Below are 23,512 nucleotides of genomic sequence, written 5' to 3'. Positions count from 1 at the left end.
GTATCTATTATATTTGTATGTATGTATCTAAGTATTTATTATTAAAACATAAAAAATATCACTAGTATTTAAATGCAATACGTGTACACCTTCCTCTTCTACTCAATAAGTCTCTCATTCACCCAAAGGTTGCCTGGAAGAGATCGCTTTTAGCGATAAGGCCGCCTATTGTGCTTACTCCTTTTGTAATTTAATGTATGTTGTGTGTTTTGTTCAATAAAGTTATATTGTATTGTATTGTATTGTATTGTATAAATTCTGTCCTCCTGCATTTTATTCTGTAACTTGGTATCATTATGTTCCCCCAGTGGGACAGAGGGCAGACTCAACAGTTTTTTTTATCCCAGACTGTTGACAGCAGCCAGCTTTGCATCGGACCACGTGATTCACACTTTCCACATCTCCATACGATCGAGCGCCGAAAGGTCTATTTAGATCGGCCTTGCTTACGCTTGCCCTGCGGATCCCATTCGAGAGCCTGTCTCAAGATTGGGTTTTAGTCTCTACGCAGGGTATGGCTATTCCAAGTTCATTTGCGTCGTTTTATGTGTGAACCAACAGGATCTTCATGGCAGCTTTTCCTCAGATCTATGTTGGAGATGATCTCGGGCCAGAAAATCTTTAAGTTCCGCCGGGGACAGCGGTTAATGAATACCTGCAGCTTCTGTGTGTCTATGCGTCTTTGTGGTCTACCAGGTGTTGCAAGCGTATAACAGTACCGACTTTAGTAACGTTGGTGATAAATATCTATCACTGTAATGGAGAGGTGTTTTGACTGCCAAATGCATCGCAGACATGTAAATGCACCATTGACCGTATCAGTACGGGCACCCACATCTAGGTCAATGCTCTCGTCTCAACCTCTTCCGTTCCCACAATCCTCTCGTCATATCATATCATCTGAGTTATCCAGGTCTTGCATTTACACCAGCCAGAAAATGCTTTTAATTTAAGCTTTTCTTTTCAGAACCATTTCTCTCACTTCCCTTTTTTCTACTAAAATTTTGCTCTTAATTCCTTCTCCTCCTAAAGCCACTTCTTTTCAAATTCTCATGGTATTCTTACCAAGCTTCACTGGTCTATTTGTCACACGATCACTGTCTATTTCTCTATTTCTATTCTCTGTGGGTCTGTAAGTACCTGCACCTGGCTCTCTCGAATGAAACCTTTGTGCTTGTGCATCTAGGTCTAAACTGCATTCCTAAGCTTGGACCATTTCCCACTATGCTGGTTCACTGCGGGTTGGTGGGTTCACATATTTAGATGTGCTTAACTACTACTTATCATATTACTCATTTTATTTCATTGTGCTTCTGTGAGCGTGATTTTCTACAACCACAACAGTCGCGTGAATATTTAGATTTTCATGTGCATCTTGCATCAATACTTGTTCTGAAACACTAGAAATAAGTAGATGTAGGGGGAACATGTTTGTGTCTCCATAACGCGTGGCTGCAGTGGCCATCTTTTACATCCATAATACCATCTCCCATTTGCTTGGGCGTATATACGTTTTTCATGGACAATGTGAAAAATCCAGTGATGGACACCCAATTATGGACACCTGTACAAGACTGGTATCCTTCATTTTATTCATGTTTTACAAAAACTACCAATATAATTATGAAATTCTAAAGACAATTCAATAAGAAAACACAACATTACCTTAAAACATTATTTTCGACACGTGTCCATAACTGGATCTACAGAAAATTTGCAAACCAGTAATGAACACCCCCCTCTGTAATCATTTCCATAAACGTAAGCTGTCCTATTCCTTTGAAAATATGTCGGAAATTCAGTATAGTTTCCATAAAATCAAGAAAGTCAATTTAAAATAAAATAAAACGAAATTACCAACAATATTCTTCACTTACCTCTTTAACAATTTCCTTAACAAATCTCCATTTCATTTGTGAACCCCCGTCAAATGAACTTTTTTTCCTCACAATTTTTAATCTAAATGGATGACATAAATAACTTGTTTATATAACAAGGAGGGATGTCTAGGCTTTGAAACTAAGTTGTTGCAATTTTCGTAAAACTATGCATACTCTTATTTTAGACAAAATAAGTTTGTAAGTGTCCATTACTGGGTCCGTGTCCATTACTGGTGCAATTTTTTTTAAACTTATAACTATCATTACAGGCTTAACCTAACTTATTGTAAGTAGGTAGGTAAGTGGTTCAGTTACCTTCAGCACCTCTTCGCTCCGTCGGATGCGCTTGTTCATGCTGGTCTCCTGGGGCTGTTCCTGCACCTGGAACCATCACATTACAGATAATTGAATAAGTTAATAAGATAAGTACAGCCAAATAAACAAAATGTAAGTATTTCAAAAGCGTTTTTACTAAAAGTACCTATTTAATAAATGATTTCTATTCTATTCTATTTCTAGATTTCAAGATTAAGTAGATATATTACAATATTTCACTTTATAGATGAAACGGTTAACGGTTTGTCCATATTGGCCTTTTAATTGGACATTACGGACAGCCGGATATTTGAAATAAGTAGTTATCCGGATAGTGCCGGTCACACAAATACCGGTAGGTATTCTTGCACAAGTCTTCAGTTCCGGTATACCGTTTAAGTAAACCGGTACGTAAGTATGTGGCCAGCTATGATGTTCCTAAAGGCCTATCTCCACCTCCTTACCTGTCTTTGGTCGGCGACGTGTATGACATTAACAGCGGGCAGCGCGCCCGGCGCGATCGTCATGAACTTGGGCGCCGCCAGCGGAGCCCCGCCCAGCGGGAGGGACGACTGGAAACAATGTGCGTAAGTAAAAGTAATTTACATTTTATAATTTACGAAGGTAAAAAATAGTAGACTGTATAGACGGATGCTAGCAGCCATTTATTAAATAAAATTACTGTGCCTGGTGCCACTATGTAAGTTTTGTAAAAGTTTTTAGTTGATTTTCAAGACAGAATATAGGAATTTCGAATTACTTTACCCTAGGCCAGCCTGGGAAACGTATTTCCCATAATTTACTTACCCTAATTCTTTTTTTAGGGTTCCGTAGCCAAAATGGCAAAAACGGAACCCTTATAGTTTCGTCATGTCCGTCTGTCCGTCTGTCCGTCTGTCCGTCTGTCACAGCCGATTTACTCGGAAACTATAAGTACTACAGTGATGAAATTTGATGGGAATATGTGTTGTATGAACCGCTACAAAAATATGACACTAAATAGTAAAAAAAAGAATTGGGGGTGGGGCCCCCCATACATGTAACTGAGGGATGAAATTTTTTTTTTCGATGTACATACCCGTGTGGGGTATCAATGGAAAGGTCTTTTAAAATGATATAAAGTTTTCTAAAAAACATTTTTCTTAAAGTGAACGGTTTTTGAGATATCAGCTCTCAAAGTCGTAAAAAGTATGTCCCCCCCCCTCTATTTTTATAACTACGGGGTATAAAATTCTAAAAAAAATAGAGGTGATGCATGCTAATTAACTTTTTCAACGATTTTTGGTTTGATCAAAGTATCTCTTATAGTTTTTGAGATAGGTTGATTTAACTGTAATTTTGCTGCTACGGAACCCTTTGTGCGCGAGCCCGACTCGCACTTGGCCGGTTTTTTAACCTAAGGTTAAATTCTTGGACGTACGTTTACTAAATCCTAGAATCCACCCTAGGGTAAAATTTCAAGGGCAACACATCGGAAAACCTACAGAATTCAGACCTTTAATTGTGTCACTCATTCTAGCGATTCGTGTCGTATTTGCAACTACAATTTTCATATCATTCTTATCTTGTCTGCGTCCAACCACTTGAGCTGGTTTAGGATCTATCATCGTGGTGAAAGGCATAGCCAGTCAGAATAGCTTCAGTCGCTGACTGCCTAGCATGCGCCGTACGTAGAAGCAAGATACCTACGTCATACAAAGTACCTACAGTTGATAATGTCACTCGGGGGCCTCTCCTTTCATCATCCCTCCCCTCATCCTTTCATGCACCCTGTTACTCATCATAATCTTACTCACCACGTTGACCTGCTATATGATTAAGGTGCGACTTGCTAGCCACCGACACAGAAGAGTGGAAGCACCAGCCCCAGACTCCATGTCGTCTGGCAGGAATGAAGAAGAAGACTCACCAAATTAACCTGCTGTATAATGAAGGCGCACGGCCCGACTTGCTAGCGACCAACAGAGAGTGCAAGCTCCTGATATCAGCCCCAGACTCCTAGCGTCTGGCAGGAATGAAGAAGAAGACTCACCACATTAACCTGCTGTATAATGAAGGCGGGCGGTTCGTCGGCGCGGTCGTAGTTGTGGTCGGCGAGCGGCCGCGGCGCCTCCTCCGCGTCGCCGTCGTACTGGCACTGCACGTTCGCTATGGCGAAGTCTGGAGAGAGAGAGAGAGAGATCTATCTATCATGGCCAGCTGATTTTCCGCATTTAGCCTCCAAGGTGGGCCATCATGCGTGAAATACCTACCTATGGGGTGACTAGCTATTAAGCCACCCAAGAGAGAGAGATAAAGGAGATAAGGTAAGGTGGGGTAAGACAATCACCGGGGCAAGACTATCAGTCCATGTATGGCTAGACAAATATTATGGTAGTCTTCCCTTGACGACCGAATGGCGTAGTGGTTAGTGAAATAGTGACCCTCACTACTGAGCCAAAGGTCCCGGGTTCGATTCCCGGCTGGGGCAGATATTTGTTTAAACACAGATATTTGTTCTCGGGTCTTAGATGTGCATGTAAAATGGCTATACTCCCGCCCCCTATTACATTGGGACTAACATAACACTGGCGAAAAGTGGGTGCAGCAATGCACCTCTGCCTATCCCCAAGGGAGTACAATAGTACAAGGTGTGAAGGTTATACACATCTGATTTTAGTTGTCTGCCTTGTCTAGATGTTTGTCTTACCCCGCCACTATGTTAGTCTTACCCCACCTTACCTTACATAGACAGAGTGAAAGAATAGAGACGCTGAATTGCAGAAAGGAACTTAAATGCGTTATATATGTACCTATACGCAGAACTAGTGCCGCCAGTTGAAAAAAAACTTAACTTCCGTTTGAAAGCGTTTTCCAAAAACTGCCCAGGCCATCCCCCTGGTCATGCTAATTCCAATTTTTAGAACCTACCTCCTTATCCCTGGTGCCATAAAAATATAGTTATAGTAGTAGGTACCAAAATAAAAATACAAACATATTATGACGAAAACCATATTTATTCCATTCTGAAATCACCCGCACAAATCGAAACACCGGCCGAATCATTCATTTATTATCGTTTATTTATACCTAGAGTTTATTAAGTACAAATAAGAATACTTATACGATTGATAGAGACTGTAACTGAAATTACACCATAATTATACTATACATAGAGTAGGACATAGGAGTAGTCAAGTAGGCATCATAGAAGCATCAAATAAATTCACAGTTTATGTAAGTAGGTACTTATGTACAGTACTCTTATGTATATCTTTTGATTGTCAGGGTCATCAATTGTCAATAATCAGTTATTAAGGTATGGATTAAAGTGAAAGTATGTAAAGGGGGTTATAATAAATAATTTAAGTATATAACATGATGTAATTTTAGTTTATTTTGACATCCAAGATTTAAAAATTACATTTACTTTCTTAATTTAGTTTTAAATTTAGGTATATTGCGGCGATAAAAATAAAATGGAAAATAAGAAAGTATACAGATATATTTCGTTAATTATCTTCAGTAAGTTTATATAAATATATTTCTTATACTCAATGACTTAATTTAATATACCTACCTACATTTTATTGATTTGGTATAAAACTGTATCAATTATACCTATATATTATATGAAAAAATATGATAAAGGTAAAATATTCTCTAGTAAAAAATACTTATTGATAAAATGAAATTTACTAGCACTTATAATAATCAACAACATAAAAAAACTCAAAAATCCTTTGGACGCATAATTACTACTTTGGCAAATTAGGAACTAAATAAATAAAATACCTAATACAAACTTTTGAATAAAAATAAAACCTTTCTGTAGTAAAAATAAACACTCGACTATAATTATTTGGCAATCTTAGCAATTTTTACTTAATTATTAAGTACATGAAACTATATTTAGACTAGATGCATTATTTTACAATTCTATCATTATTATTATCATATGTATTTGAAAAATTATCATTGAATATTTACAGTAAAAACAGACTTTTAATTGGATGTGTTAGTTTCAATAGGTTTAGACATAAAAAAATATAATATTGCAGCGGTCGCCGATTTAACTGGCAAAATAATTATTCTTATTGCACAACAAAACTTACAAATAAGGATATTAAACCTAATTTCAAAACAAAGAGTACCTTTATACTAAATGCTTTTGTTGGGCACCCAAATAATATGTAAAATGTTGGTTTGGCAAATCTGTCCATTTCTTAATTCACTTAACTTTCTGAGGGGTTAATTTGCAGCATTCTTAATCTTCGATTGAGCATAAGTCGAAATCTATAATGTGTATCAATGCAAGATATTGCTTTGCTAAGTTTTACCAAAAAGGAAAGTAGTAAGATATCATCTAGATAAAACACAAACATACCTATTTGGTACCGGAATCCACAAAACTCATAGCTATTGCTGGATCGTAACTTTCACGTTATTGTGGCATAGTGCAACTATTCTAAAAACAATACAGTTATGAGCTACCAGAGGTTATAATATTATGAAACCATACAACTGCACTTCAAGTTGGTAGAAGCCGGTTTTCAAATCAACTAACCAACACGTAAATAATAAAAATCAATACTGCGTAACCTTTGGAATATTGGCAAGACATTAGCCTATATCTTATTTATTTGCTTACAAATTCTTATATTTTTCTCACAATTAATATGGCGTGTATAAAATCAGTCAAAGAACATTTACAACGGATCCTCATATCTCTCGGACCTCGCTTCCGCCATCAAATCTAACGGATCTAGTATCTGATTGTTCCGAGCGCCCCGTCGTCCTTTAGAAAACTGGCTCTTTATATCGTATTTCTCCATCCAATTCCGCAAAGTCTTTCTCGGTACACCGTATTTATTCGAGGCCGCATATACACTATATCCCTTTTTGACAGCAATCAACGCGTCTCTCAAATGCTGAGACGAATACTGTTTGTAAGATTTTTCCTGAAAAACGTCGGTTTCAATGTTGACTATGGCGTTGGGTCGGCGTCCCACGATGCGGGGCCGCGCGTGGATGTTGAGCGGGATGCCGTGGTCGGAGGGCATGTCGATGAAATGGCGCGTCACTATTTCCGTGGACGTCCGCACACCTGCAACAAGCAAGGAGAAGAAACTGCCCTTAGTTGTGTTGTTTGAACAAAGGGTGGGAGTGATCGTTGGTGGTTGTGAGACGGTTTCGGGCGTTTCTTTTCCTGGCTTCCTACAGGGTGCGGGCGGGGTTGTAAAAAGCGAGGAAAAGCCGCTCTCGAAAGTTAGTGCGAGTTTAGGTTTCAATATTTATTAGCTTGGAAGACAAGCTAATAATACTTATAGAGTTTACGCAAAAACAAACAATATTTTCTCGGTTCAGAATGAGAAAGTAGGTATTTGACCTATGTGATATCAAATTCTAATAATTAGCAATTGTGCAGTGTTCTTTTAGAGATTCTACAAACATAATGTTTGGACACGATTTAAGTATGGGTTGAAAAGAGAACTAGAAACTAAAAGTAGAGTTTATCATATAAGGAAATGACCGGCTTTCGATAATCATTTATGTATAGAAAAAGGAGATAAAAAGTAATACAAATAAATGATTTTTAATACATCTTTATTTTAACTTCCGTAATATAGCAAAACTCGTACAATCTTATAATCGTAATAGTAAATAATTATAATATATTATGTTGGCCGGTTTTTCCAACATGGAGACAGGAACAAAAACACTTCAGGCAACATTCATACTTCATAAACTTCTTCCTCATAAAAAAACATTAGCCTTTGAAATCTACAAACATATTAACTAATGTACTTACACGTAATTATTTTTTATAAGTAAAATTAAAGAAGGCGAAGTTTGAATTACACTCAGTAATGACGAAAGAAGTTTATAAAATACTATTATGGCTGTTTAGACATGGTTCAGTAATACTATAGATAGACATCATAAATAATACTTGGAGTCAGATAACCTTTATAAAATATGACAAGGAAGTAAAAATATTTAATAAAATAATAAGAAAGTAGGTAGTAGTCGTATTCCAATATCGGAATGGAATACAAACCAGTTCACCCTTTAACTGGTAGAAAAGTTAAAATATTTAATTGGTTTCGGACCTTATAATAATAAAGTAAAAAATATGGTGGCCATATTTCGACCACTACTGGTGAAAGGGTGAACCACAGCATTATAAGAGTATAGAGTGAAAATTATATACTCAAGAAAATATTTCAACATGATCATAACGAGAAAAGAACCATTATTTAAAAACTAGGAGACCAGTTTATTTTTGCAAAAGAAACATTAATTAGTATAGTATTTTAATACTGTGTAAACACTGACGTATAACTAAAAATAGCCACTTACGTACTAAAATGTATATCATACAGTATATTATATATAATAGTATATACTTTATATATACTAATAGGCACTTCTTGGGTTTAGGCATTAAGTACAGATTTTTGTTAAGAATATACTAGGTTTTGGTTAGTATTGGCCGAAAACTACACAGATCTTAATATATTTCTTATTTAACCAACGTTTAATGGACTTTTTTGTTTTATCGGCTGTAGTAAAAGGCCATGGATTAATTTATAAGTACACAATACAAAAAGTTTTACAAAACTTTAGAAACAATACGCATACTACAAATTTAGTGCAACAAAAATATATTTAAGTGAAATTATAGAAGCGTCCGTAGTCGAGCGGGCCTCAGTGATCGTAACTGATCGCTGAGGTTAAGCAACAACTGACACGGTCAGCCATTGGATGGGTGACCAATATCAAGTGGTGCTTTTCTGGACGCTTCCGGGCTTCGGACGGCACGTTAAGCCGTAGGTCCCGGTTGCTGCTTCGGCAGCAGTCGTTAAGCCTAGTCAGAGGCCTTCGTGCGGCTTGAAAACATCTGACAGTCGGGTTACCCACTTACCCGACAACTCTCTCAGCACAAGCTTGCTTGTGTTGGGGTCCACCAACCCGCACTTGGCCAGCGTGGTGGACTAGGCCTAAACCCTTCCTTCATTGGAAGGAGACCCGTGCCCCAGCAGTGGGGACGTAATGGGTCGTGATGATGATGAAATTATAAATAAATACCGGTAATAATAATAATAATAATAATAACGAAGACATTAGATTAGAAGTTACTTACACTTGTAAATCTGTACGTAAAGTTAGGCACATTAAATACATATACATATCTCTCAATAGTAAAACAAAATACCGGCAATGAAATTAAAATAAATCTAATTCATCAAAACTTTGAAAAGTAAGTAAAATCTGCCATCACCGGTATTTTTCTTAAATGTTATACTTACATATATTATAATAAGTATAATTATTTTAAAATTAACAATAATAAGAACACAGAAAACCATAGCTTTGGCTTTTTACTTAAAATGCTAAAATTAAATATTTTTGGTGGCATAAAATTAAGTAAGTACTTCTTTCGACAAATAAATTAAGTTACTACTTTTTTTCTATAATAATATATTAATAATTAATTAATAACTATTTATAAATAAGCTTTTTCCTAACAACTAATAGGTATAGTTGTAAAAACAGTCATAATTTTTCGCTCCAACATCAGTAGATTTTTAATTATATTTTTTATCTTTGGTAATATGACTAATATGCGATTTTAGTCAAATTATTGCACTCATTGTCGTCATACACAGTTATTATGAACCACGCTATCTCTGCACGTGTTATCAAACTCTTACCTAGTAGATTTTTTTGATTGCTCATTTTGCAATGTTATGTATGTAATACCTACCAATTATGGCTACTCTTTTAGAATTCATATTTTTATCATGAAATATTTTTGAAGAACTATATTTCTTTTATAAAACGATAATAATTTATATTCATCAATCACTTTTTTTGTAAAAAATATCACTGTTTTTACATTTAAAAAAAACGTAATTACTTACTATAAACAGTTATTTTATAATACTTAAAAACTAGTTTATATTTCAAGTCTTTTAAATAATTTGGACGCAGTCCAGTCAAGCACTAATTTTTTTCTCAAAAGGCCGTATTTTTTAATCTTAGGTCAATCTCTTAAAAATACTAGAATAACAAGAAAATAAATAAAATTATAATTAGAAATCTTTGGGTACGTAATAGTACATAAACAAGAATAAAACAAACTTTGGACAAAATGAAAATTAAGTATAGTTTTTTGAAACATAAGTACCTAAGTAATCGAAATAGTATTTTAAATACTCAATACTTTTTAGTTAGATAGCCAGCACTTTGAAAACATTAAAAATTTAAAATTTTAAACTTCTTTTGGTTTATTTCTTTGTTGATTTTTAATATAAGTTGTTATAAAAATGACTTATTAATAGAAATCAATAAAGGTAATAAGTATTTATTTCTTATGACATTAATGTTTTAAACACTTGCTTTGCCTTGTACAGATAAGTGACCCCCTTAGAATATTAGGTAGGTGACACTTCCTAGCAAAGTAAACCTAAACAAAACCAAACGGGGGGTCAGATATATGCGTCATAAACTGTACTCCTTTGCGGGGTAGGGCATTTAGGTCAATTTGATGAAGACAAAAGATTTTTAAATGAAAACCGCTACTATTTGTCTGTCTTTGGTGAGTCATACAACTTGGTTCAACTACATCAGTGCAATTATTCGTTCACCGACATATCTACTGCATCTGGTGTATCGTTTTTCTCACTACTCACTGGAGTGACTTCCTTATCATCATCGCTTTTATCCCCCGCATCATCTTCACTAGACACCTGATTAGAATTGGAGAACAGAAAGTGTTTCCCGAAATCGATATCCGGTTCGAAATTAGCCATTTCGGTTTCGGTATCGGCCATTTTCGGTTCGGTTTCGGTTTGCGGGTATTCGAAGTTTTTGAATTCTTTCTGTTTCTTGCTGTTTTCTACGAATTGTTTCAGTTGCTGCGGCATGGGGAAAGAGGACTTGATGTGGCATCGCTTCATCCAGTTGCGGAGGGATTTTCTAGGGACCTTGTGTGTTTGCGCCGCCCTGGAACAAGAAAATTAAACACGAGAGTTAAAATGTGGAAAATTAGCCGTTTATTTATTGTATTTTAATATGCTGTATCGTTTTTGTGTAAGGTTACAGTTATAACAATGAGTAAAATATTCAGCAAAAAATATGGCAAAATTGGAAGTAACTATCTCAACGACTAATAACTTATAAAATCTTTTGACTATCTTTTAGGGGATTTCAGTCTTGTAAAGTGCTAAAAAAAATTACAGCAAAAGGCTGTAGGCATTTACGACTATATTGATTTTTTATAGGTAAGTACTAGTTATGCCATAAAAACACTTACCTATAAATACTGCCACCTTTCTTCACATCCATAAGAGCGGCCCACATCGCCTCGTTAGAATACCGTCTATTAGGATTGAACTTGCCCATCATAACCCTCTCCAGATCTTTCCTCGACAGTCCCGAAGAACTGATCTCTTTGCCTTCCAAAAACTGGTCCAAATCCGATTTCAAAACCGTTTCCCCAATATCCACATTCCTGTCTTTAAAAATTGGAGGACGCCCCCTACGGCGTATCTGTGGGAACAATTCGGCTTTCGGATATTCGGAACTCAAAGCCTTGTCGATAGCGCTCTTGTTTTTCGGTATGAGCTCCACTTCGGATTTTCCGGTTTTCGTTTCCGGTTTCGGTTTTTTCCGGTCGCTAGCTTTTAGGAGTGAGACCTCTAGCTCTCCGTTTTGCTCGAGCCACGACTTGTAGTAGTCGTTGTCGGATGTTTGTTGTTTTTTCGCGTTTATTTCTTCTGTTGTGCTGAATCCGTATTTTGAGAATTCGTTGTGTATCTGCGCGGGGTTCATTTTGGCTAGTTTGGCGATGTAGTCTGAGTTGTTTTTGGCTAAGCTCTGCAGTTTGTTTTGGAAAAACAATTCGCTTTCGGGCTTTACTCGCAAGAAAGAGCGCGCTGCAATAAAAAAAATGATTGTTAATTTTTGTGGTCAACTTTTGTAAACCATGAATGTTTTTTTGGTAGACAAAAAAATATTGTGTTAAAAAAATATAAAAAGGTAAGGACATAATGTCTGTAAGATAGTCCTTCATTTTTTTAAATAAAACAAGAATAAAAATACGGGACCAATTAAAAAAACATTCATGGTTTTTTTCTACTGTAAAAATATCAAATGCTATAAATTTTTCAAAGATACAAAATGTGGCCTACCTTACAGACATTAATGCTTTTTGTTTTTTTTCTCACAATGTCCATTCACAATATGCTCTTCTTGATTTCACACACATTTGTCTATGGTCCGATTTATTTTTTTACCACAACCACAATATTTTTTTATTTGCCATACTTATTATAATAATCCATGCATAATAATTTTTTAAAATATAAATATAAGCAAAAATACGTTGGTGACAGTCACAAGAACAAATAAAAATAAATTACACCTTTTTAAAAGCAAGTGACATAAAGAAGTCACATTGCAAATAAACATTGATTTTGAAAATAAATATTTAAAAAAAGTAACAAATTGGTGATAGAAACAAAAACAACAGACAATATTATTTAAAACTACAATAATACATTAAATTGCACGAAAAGCTTTTTTTTGTTACCATCACCAAAAACCCTAATGATAAGCTTTATTATACCTAAAGGATATTGCAAAAGTGGAACATTATACATAGTAAACCAAAAAATTATGACTCAGAAGGTCAATATTTTTGAAATTCGTAAAAAAAAAATAGGTGCTTCCCAATGCACCACTTTTGCAAGACACCCTCTAGAAACCCGTACTTCTTGTATCCGCGCCTAAAAGTGCTGTTCAAATGTTCAATTAAGCCAAGTTTGAATCAGTAAAGTTATTATATACTATGTAGGTGCACTATCTAGGTCTCAGACTCACCAGAAGGCTGTCCGAGGCTGCTGCCTGGTTTCCCCGAGTCTTCGTCCTGAAAATAATAAGAAATACACTATAAAATCTGCAGTATTTAATTGCTATCGCGGAAAATGGGCTAGCTTTCCTTGAAAATGAACAAATGACAAATAAAACGTATGGATTTGACAGCTGTCATAGGACTCTTGCTATATTTTAAGGTTGCTCCCGTAACATACCAACCCCCTTCGATCTCCTATCCCTCTATACCCCTTCACTTCAATATGATGATACCGTCAACATCAGGCTTCCTGTAACCCTGACCCTGACCCCTATACCTTGCGGTAATTCATCTGATCCAGTCCGTAAAAATGAACATCCCCTCCCTATCACCCTTATTACCCCCACTTTCTGCCCCCCCTTACCTCATGGTAGTCCATCTGGTCGTTGTCCAGCTCTCTATTAGAAATGATCATCCCTCCTGGAACTATTACTGGTCTAAACACCAATATCACAACTTGTCACCCCATCCTCTTACTTTCTTTTCCCTTTTACCTCAGTCTACCTCCTTTTTGTGTCCTTCCTCCACTAATTCAGTTTGTGTCCTTCCCAATTCTATGTCTGTCGACCCTACTTTGCCTATATAATCTTCCTTCTTTATGTCCCCCTCACCTCATGGTAGTCCATCTGATCATTATCCAGTTCCCCGTAGAACAATCCATCCTCTTCCACCAGCTCTTCCTTGACGGCGCTGTCCGGGGTTCGCTTCTTGCCCGCGCCGTTGGAGGGCTTTGTGGGCGGTTGGGGGGTTTGGCCTGTGGGGGAAATAAGAGAAGTTTGAGGTTAGAAATTATTCTTGTCTGCTTTTTTATGGATTCTAATTTGATAGAATTTTAATGAGTTGCTTAAGATTTTTTTTAGAATCGAATTGCTCATAGTCATTCTAGGCAACAAATTATTATTTAATTATTGCACATAATACAATATTATTATCAAGCAGTTACCGTTATAGGCTTTAAGGAGAAAAGTTTCGTTTTGTGTAGATAAATCTGTATCTAGCTACAAGTTGTCGCACTGTACAATGACAACCTTTGCAACAGACACGGATACCAGTTGCAGAAACAAACAAAACCCATCTACCAGTTGCAAAGTTAGCTTTGTCGGACTCTATCCTACTAATTTACTAAAACACACAAACATCACTCTACTGCACTCACCATTGCTAGTGGCAGTCTGCGCCTGTGCCAACAACGCTTCAGTAGCCGACGCGTAGTCAGCAGTTGAAGCTGTGGAGGGGCCTTTCTGCAACTCCGATAGACCAGGAGTATCACCAGAGCAGTCCTAGAGAGCCTTCGCTCTATTGCTAGCATGTCTTTGCCCAAGAATACTGTCTTACTTTACTTGGTAGGTGTAAGGCTCCTTTTAATAGCATGCGGGACACGTAGGTGCGATGGCCGCCATTTTCCCGCGTCTCATATTCGTATTTCGTATTGTCATACGTATGACCGGTTGCGATGGGGAGTCACTGTGGATGCCCTCTGCCCTATATAGGGGACATAGGACACGTAAGTAAGTCATATGTATGTCCACGTGTGGAGCAATGCGGCACGCTGTTAAGAACAGCCTAAGGGTATACATAATAATAAGAAGACTCACCATTGCTAGTAGTTCAGTAGCCGACGCGTAGTCAGCAGTAGAGGCGGTGGAGGGGCCTTTCTGCAGCTCCGATAGACCGGCTGTGTCGCCGGAGCAGAGGCCTGGAGAGCCTTCGTTCAATAGCTAGCCGCTATTATACAAGATTCCACAAGTGTAAGTACTGCGCTTGTCAAAAACTAGTCAAAAGGATGACGTCTATTATACCAGACACCATAATGAAAACCACGCGTGCCGATTATTGTACTGATAATGACAGCTGAACGGAACCAAATGTATGAACGAAAGTTGAGATATGACTAGTTTATGACACGTGCAGTACGTACACTTGGGGAATCTAGTATAATTAACATCTGCGTGCTCGGAAACTGCGTTTTGACCTCTTCGGTTTACCAATCGTTCTCCAACAGGTTGATGTGCTGAAGATCCTTGCGCAGTGTATGGCTACAATACTTGCAGCGTTGCTTCTAGAAACGCGGTACAATAAGACCACTCACCGTTGCTAGTGGTAGTCTGCGCCTGTGCCAACAACGCCTCAGTAGCCGACGCGTAGTCCGCAGTAGAGGCGGTGGAGGGGCCTTTCTGTAGCTCCGAGAGACCAGCTGTGTCGCCGGAGCAGAGGCCTGGGGAGGGAAAATGGATATATTATTGAAAGATCATATTGTAAAAATGAAAATATATTACTGTATAAAAAACACATGTTAGAAACAATTTGCAAGGGCTCATGTAATAGATGTGTATTACGGGATGCCAAATATGAATTCAAATAGGTAAGTAATGGTGAAATTAACTATCTAGTTAATCACCAAAAGACCAATCTATCTAGATTGGCTGAAATGGGTAGTGGGGTCCTGAAATGCGCGGACTTGAGTTTGATTCCAGGTTACTGTGATAACTTATTTTCCATTTAAAATATGTATTTTTATAAGTAATCTGACTGGCCAATTCTTTACCAAAACTGAACTATCGTTAGTTGCTAACTAACTAACACTGTACCTGACGGTCGAATGGCGTAGTGGTTAGTGACCCTGACTACTGAGCCGATGGTCCCGGGTTCGATTCCCGGCTGGGGCAGATATTTGTTTAAACACAGATATTTGTTCTCGGCTCTTGGCCGTATGTGCCCGTAAAATGACAGTATGTCCGCTAGATAGATTGGATAGTAGATGAAATGGGAAATGGCGGACTTAATATTGATTCCAGGTTAGTGTGATTTTACTTATTTTTCATTTAAAATATGTATTTTTATAAGTAATCTGACTGGCCAATTCTTTACCAAAACTGAACGTTAGTTGCTAACTAACTAACACTGTACCTGACGGTCGAATGGCGTAGTGGTTAGTGGCCCTGACTGCTATGCCGAAGGTCCCGGGTTCGATTCCCGGCTGGGGCAGATATTTGTTTAAAGACAGATATTTGTACTCGGGTCTTGGGTGTTGATATTTATATTTAATATGTATCTATCTATGTATTTGTGTAGATATATCAGCTGTCCGATACCCATAACACAGGCTCTGCCTAGCTTGGGGTCGGATAGCCGTGTGTGAGATGTCCCCACATATTATTATTATTACCTCTGATCTGCAGCGCCTCGGCTGACTTAAGCAGGCTGGGCAGCTCATCCTGAGTGACATTCACCTCGCCCTTGTACATGAAGTCTACTAGCGCTTGGAGTTCACTGAACCTGCGGATGAGATTTTATGCATTAGTAATGTTTAATGATAAATTGGCTTGGTATGGTCATGTGCAAAGAAAGCTGACCCCCCCTGTCATAGTAACAATGCTTCTGAGAGGGGTCAGATTTCTCACCCTTATACAAACAAAACTAAAACAATGTTCAATGGGTGTCCGAGGACAGAGTGTAGTTGTGCTCCTTGGAAGCCTATGTCCACCAGTGGACGATTACACAGACTGATGATAATGATGTGTGTGCCCTCAATAAAGTGTTTGTTTTTTTCTTAATCTTTTGGTGAAAAACCTGTATATTCTTTGCATATTTAAAAGGGCTGCATGGCACCTTTACATTGATAAAATTGAAACTCTTGTCACCGCCATTGTTGTGCCTCATTTTTTAGTTAGCGAGATTCCTTCCACCTCATTTTTTACTTCAATGGTATATCTATGTTGATAAAGATGTCCGGTCCCACTCACCGCATGTCCTTCATGAGCACGATGGGGTGCTTGCAGGGGTTGCTGAGCAGCAGCTGCTCCAGGTAGCCCGAGCTGGCCGATAGCACCAGCTTGTGGCAGCGGACCTGACAAAGGAGAACGGAATCAGTATGAGGGAATTAATAAATAAATATTTGGGGACATCTCACACACGGCCATCCAACCCCAAACTAGGCAGAGCCTGTGATATACATTGGTGTCAAACAGCTGATATATCTACACAAACACATAGATAAATACATAAAAAAAAAAACACGCACTCACGCCTTGTACTAATGTACTCCCTTGCGGGGTAGGCAGAGGTGCATTGCTGCACCCACTTTTCGCCAGACTGTTATGTTAGTCCCAATGTAATAGGTTGCCATTTTACGGGCACATCCAAGACCGAGAACAAATATCTGTGTTTAAACAAATATCTGCCCCAGCCGGGAATCGAACCCGGGACCATCGGCTCAGTAGTCAGGGTCACTAACCACTACGCCATTCGGTCGTCCGTAGATAAATACATAATACAGATAAATACATTATATTTATAAATAACAAAAACAAGAAGGACTTAGTATGATGGGAACAAAGGGCTATTGAAATCTATGGATATTGCTATTGGGGTATAAACTGAGAATATGGTCAGACACAAACATATCATTTCAAGTTGCTATTTCCTACTGTACTGCAAGAACTTATTAATTGACATGTCTATTCATTAAGTAATTCCGTGTTTTTTTTTGTAAAATCCCAATAACATCTGAAATTAACAGATTTCTGACTGCTCAGGATGAGCTAAAGGCACCATAATGTATAGCAGGTATGCATCACTTGGACATTTCTCTTCATGCAAACAAGAAGAAGATTATACAGAACAAGGTGACATACCTGCCGCCCCTCGCTGGCGAGCGTGACATCCGCAAACTGCTCTGACAGCAGCAGCCGCGGAAACACCGTCTGGAAACCAACATGGATGCAAAGTTATTAAAAGAAAAAAATATTCTTGCATTGCTTGATCGAAGAGCCTTATAAGGGTTTAAAAATATTATTTACATGGCTTTTACCATTATAAAACCATAATTATTTTGTTAAGTCATCATGTTCAATCATGTCTCACTACTTTTTCGCATATTAAAGACTTAATGATCAGCCTTTGGAGTCCACAAAAGAAATGAGGTACCCAGGAAACTTGATTATCTCTATTCTATTCTATTCTCTGTGGGGGTGTAAGTACCTGCACCTGGCTCTCTCGAATGGAACCTTTGTGCATATCCCCAAGGTCTAAACTGCCTTCCTAAGCTTGGACCATTTCCCACCACGCTGGTCCACTGCGGGTTGGTGGGTTCACATATCTAGATGTGCTAGATCTAGATATGTAGGTTTCCTCACGATGTTTTCCTTCACCGTAAGAGCGATGGTATACATTGTACTTAAGTTAAAAGAACTCATTGGTACATGTCAGCGCCGGGATCGAACCCGCATCTCTGGCGTGAGAAGCGGGCGCTTACCCGACTGAGCTACCACCGCTCACTTGATTATCATTATCTATGCTTTATATAAATTGATAAAATTCCACAGGAAAACATTTCCCCTAGAAGGGAAGGTTCACACAAACAACTAGCAATAAACAATGTATCTCACCTGTAAATTGGTGTGGTAGGAGTTCCACCGCACGCAGAACTGCTGCGGGGCCTGCGCCATCGCGACACACTTCACACTCAGGCACACAATAACATCATTCCGTATAACTAGTCTTTGGGCTATGTATCAAAACTTTTAGAAATTGCACACTTCATGTAAAAAATTGCACACTTTTTATTTTATTTTAAATGTATAAATTGTCCACTATCACAGCTCTATTACTAGTTTATCGTAAAAAATATACTCTCATTATTTTAGGTAAGTACAGTGTTCAATACTTAAGTATCTGGCTTCAGTAGATTGTTTTACTGACTATTTTATTAGTATATAAGTAGAAACTTGTGGGACTAGACTGTATAATATATAGTTTATTTAAGAATACTGTAGTGCTCAAGAATATCTTGATTTGTATCTGAAACAAACAGAGAATATACAATTAAGGTTTCTAAAGTCACATAAATGGAGGTTAACTTCAAACTCAAACTAAACCTATACAAAAGTTTATGGGAATAGATGAGCCAATAGGGGCTGGATGAGGAAAGCCGATGTCAGGGACAGTAATTACTTATTGGAAGAAGCCCGAAGCCGCATCAGCAGTCCAGCATTGCAGTGAACTTCATGGAATCTTATGAAGAAATTAACCTGAAGAATCAAAAAGTACCTTAACTATTAGATACGTAGATACCGGGAACTTTTGTAATGTAAAACATGACGTACAGAATAATTTCGATACCTACCTAATTTAATTACACATAGGTATTCTAATAAGAAATAAATTAATAATAAAATAATTATTTTGAAAACTACCCCTGAAAAACAAACACAGCACCGCCATTTTTATTTATTTTCTGCCATCAATCAATTTGTAATTTTTGACCTTTGACGTCTACAAAAAGTTACCATAAAAAATAAAAATGAGGACAATCGCCAGCTGAATCGATTATTAAAAATTATGATGGCAAGAATCGCAAAACAGATGACACAAATATTCTCACCTATATTTTTTATGAAAACATAAACATGCTATAAGTTGATACGACTATAGTTAATTTAAAAATATTTAGTATAGATGTAATATCTACCGACCTAGCCTAGAATTTAGTCCTTTTTCGTAATTTGCTGAGGTAAAAAAAATATAGTTCACCGTAAATAAACTGCACACAAATTAAAATGAACACTCACTATTTTATGATTGCGACAGTGTTAAATCTCTGATGCCCTCCAATGTAAAATAAAACCTTATAAAGTCATCGCACAAAGTTTTCAAAACAACCCCTACACACCACCATCGCACACTACAAAAACTTTTCCACTCAAGAGTGAGAGAGATAGATAGATGCAGTCGGAAAATACCCCACAAGGATTTTGTTACAAACAAAAAGGCACTTGAACATAAAAATCAATATCTAGCGTCGAAAAAAGAGGGCAAGTGAGACCCTATCTGCGCCTCCCTTGCGCAGTGTGGTACAATGAACCTTATTGGAACCGTGGGCGATCTGTTTTACGTCATAAAATGCAGCTAATCTATAACTAGGTACCTAAGTACATCACCTATTTCAGATGCTGTATGCATTTATTTTGACGTCTAAATTACAACAGCGATCGCTTTTTTCTATTTTACAATGATGTTACTTTACGGAATACTAGAGTACTAAGATCCTTATTTAATTAACCTAATATGAAAATGATAAAATACTAAAATCCTCAAGAATAAGTACCTATTATTCTTCAAACATCACACTGAACTTAAAAATATGATCAAAAAACATTCATTCAAACTAGGTACCTACCGACTTCGAATAGTATTACAATAATTATGATCATACATAAATAGCCAGACCCTAAAACAAAGGGAGAGCAGCCAGTATAGCACGAAGAGGGAATGTCATTTTATCTGCTGATGAGTAAAAAACCCGACTGGGAGGGGTCTGGGTTCAGCGGACAACGACCTTAGGGGCGAGCCCGAAATAGCGAGCGCGGGGGTCTGCGAGGCGGCGTCTACGCCACCTGGCTCCTACATGGAGTTGCTATATTTGGACGCTTCATCTTTTTGGGGCCAAGCCGCGTGTTCTTGGAACACAGAATCGAGAATCTTTGGCCGCTGTACCGATTTTGCTTGTTCGCTACGATGGAGATTTACTTACTTATTTATTAATAATTATGATAATTTATTACGTTTGTGAAGTACGAATGTGTGTTTTAATGTCTACTTACGTTAAAAAACTTGGGACAAAAGTTTCTTAGTTTTTGACCAGGTGATTTTAATTGATGATGATGATTATTATGAATCTCAAATTGAACTTGGTCCCCAAATAGGGGTTCAAGCTACAAAGGTACAAAGTATACCATGCTGCTGATGCTAATACAATTTAAGACCTACTAAGTAATCATATCCAGACCAAAAATTGGGACTGTCAATTGTAATTTTACGACGTTTGGCTACAAGCCGACGAAACGTTGTGAGTACTTAGGTATCTATTATTTTCTTCAGACGGCGTAATCGCGGCCATGGCCAGCCAATGATGGTCTCCTTACACGTAGCCTGTAATTTGTTAGGTCTACGTTTACAGCGACCATTTGACCTCCACAAGTCCACACTGTCCATAACTCTGTTATTTTGGAATCACACGATTCAAACAACTTCAGACTTAAGAGATTTAAGGTAAAACATTGTTCTGTTTAGTTGAAAGATGTAGGTAAGTACCTACGTAAGCATTCAAATTCCTCAAATTCAGCACTCTGAAATGTAGCTCGCCGGCTCAACAGATATAAAATAATGACGCATTTGTACTTTTGATTGCAGATAGAGAATGTTTGAGGTATGCTTAGGTAAGCGTAAGTGCTATAGAACTGCAATGAGCATTCTTATCTTCAGAGTGGTAGGTATTATTCTATTGTGATCTAGTTTAAAGGGCATATTATGTATTATATTGACATATTTCATAATTACAATTATGAGACAATGATGGAATATATTCCTGTAGGTAGGGATTTATTAGCGGTCCGTTGCGTAATGTTATTAATAAATAACAAAAAACGGAACCCTTGTCTTTATTAAAGTATCAATATTTTACAGATATGAAATTGAAACATTTATTTGGGGGAAATAATTAGGTACCATACTATTTTATATTTTTTAACAATGTTACGTATTATTCAATCACCGTGCTCGTAGAAAATAGACAAATTGATAGTGAATGAATAATAATGATGATAAAAATAATAGTTATAGCACATGCCTACTTAAAAGATAAAACCTGTGGGATGGTAGGTAGGGAGGTCCTAGGTAAGTATCATGCGATAATAAATTCCTCTCGAGAGGTTCCAAATTCTTGCACAACAAAGATAACGCAGGCACTTTGACTTAGATTGGTGAATCACGTTGCGTTTTTCGTAAACCACTATCAACTTAAAATATGAAACATGGTACCTATGTAGATAATAATATATGGGTATTCAATAAATGTGAGTACTTAAATAAATCGTAACATCAATATAACTAAATACCTAGTAATGATACCTACGTTAGAAAATATGAAATAGCAAAAAATGGCCAGTAAAAAAAGTTTTACCATACAATTTGTACCAATGGGTACCTACCTGCTTACCTAACGTGAATATCTTATCAGGACTTTTTATGTTCCACGGCGCTGTAAACATTAGGTTTGGCTATTTGACCGATAAAGCCGAGCATTAACTTAAATGGCCCAAACAAAAAAACTTTGAATCCAAGGTCTTCAATAAGAATAAGACAAAAAGAGAATAATTAATGAAGATAAGTACCTGTTCGAGTCGACAAATGCATCAGGAAGTGAACACAAAATTAGAAACTACAACTCCTTGGCAGTACCTCTCCCACTCAACACGCAGGGAACTACGGACTATAAATGATGGTTAAAACATGAGCACAAAGCCAACATTTGGCCGATCCCAAAATAGTATATCGCAGGCCCCAACTAATGTTATAAACATTCTAGTACGGCAGGCCTGACTCACACATGCAAGCACCAATATAAAAAAATCAATATTTATGTTCACTAAACTATATTTAGATAAGAAAATATGGTCCTGAATACGTTCTCATGGAAATATTTAAAATCAAAGCTACACAAATTACTTCAAAATGCGCTGAAAAATTTAACTTTTCATGCCCATATCTAATCTTGTAAGATTCCAATACGTGAAAATATTTTAGTAAAAAGTGTACTTACAGTTGCAATGCAAGGGTCAGTGCGACACTACTGTATATGCAATTAGCAACGTCTGATATTTTTAACGATGAAAAATCAATAATTTTTAAGAGGTACGAAAATTGTTCATATTTTTCCATTGAGGCCCCGCTTTTCCTTCTTCGTCTCCTCTCCGTCTCACACGGATACTTAAAAATGAAAAACACAAGAAAACTGTGCTCAAGAAAGAGACGGATATACTTCACAGATTGTAAATAATGACAGCGGGAACGAATCATAACAAATGAGCGAGACAGTGAATAGATATTCGAGAAACATTAATATTAAAACATTATGTACCTATATGTTACGTAAGTACTGTAAGATAATTTAGGATAATTCAGTATGTACTTACCACCTTAATTTTGATTGAATGTGCACAATAGTAATAAAAATTCTAGGGGTAATACTTTATAACAAAACGAGCACATTTTGACGGCGACTGACCGTCCCCTTGGCTGACGCCATTTGCAAAGCATGGATGGAGTAGCATTCTCGTTGACAGTTGTCGTTTTTTATTATGTCACTTGCTGATGAATGATGTATGTTCTCCTTTTTTAAATAATTTATTACGAAAGTGTAACCGAAATATTTCACTATTGAGAAGAATTTATTTTTTACCATTTTTAGTTATAAAACGATTCTGTACTCGATTCATTTTTAAATCGAGAATACTTTTGTATACTTGCAACACTAGTTCTGTCATGCTTGTATAGCTTACGTTTAGAAATTTCGTCAGAACAGTCATATTGCATGCATTTATTGTAGTTTAATCCCAAAAAATAATAATAAATGAAATGG

General features: G+C 37.1%; 1 protein-coding gene across 1 annotated transcript; it reads right to left on the bottom strand.

Annotated features, from left to right (window-relative positions):
- Positions 1 to 10,279: 10,279 nt before the first annotated feature.
- On the bottom strand, positions 10,280 to 23,246 carry LOC105395183. The gene is made up of 9 exons (XM_048631978.1): positions 23,067 to 23,246; positions 18,483 to 18,894; positions 17,730 to 17,798; positions 16,839 to 16,942; positions 16,262 to 16,371; positions 13,707 to 13,849; positions 13,065 to 13,110; positions 11,497 to 12,118; positions 10,280 to 11,186 (listed from the first exon to the last, which is right to left on the bottom strand). The coding sequence occupies exons 2-9, from the start codon at positions 18,540 to 18,542 to the stop codon at positions 10,817 to 10,819; spliced, it is 1,524 nt and encodes a 507-aa protein (XP_048487935.1). The 5' UTR covers positions 18,543 to 18,894; positions 23,067 to 23,246; the 3' UTR covers positions 10,280 to 10,816.
- Positions 23,247 to 23,512: the final 266 nt, after the last annotated feature.

The sequence above is a fragment of the Plutella xylostella genome, chromosome 30 (genome assembly GCF_932276165.1).
Source record: "Plutella xylostella chromosome 30, ilPluXylo3.1, whole genome shotgun sequence".
In the NCBI taxonomy this organism is placed as follows: Eukaryota; Metazoa; Arthropoda; class Insecta; order Lepidoptera; family Plutellidae; genus Plutella; species Plutella xylostella.
Note: the sequence above shows the minus strand (reverse complement) of the source record. Positions and strands in the feature narration are given on the sequence as shown.

Coding starts and splice junctions, on each gene's coding strand:
- LOC105395183 (XM_048631978.1), bottom strand. CDS start 18,542: ATGGCGCAGGCCCCGCAGCAGTTCTGCGTGCGGTGGAACTCCTACCAC. Junction 17,799..18,482: donor CCTACCACACCAATTTACAG/GTGAGATACATT, acceptor GTTGGTTTCCAG/ACGGTGTTTCCGCGGCTGCT. Junction 13,850..16,261: donor CGAGGCGCTGCAGATCAGAG/GTAATAATAATA, acceptor TTTCCCCCACAG/GCCAAACCCCCCAACCGCCC.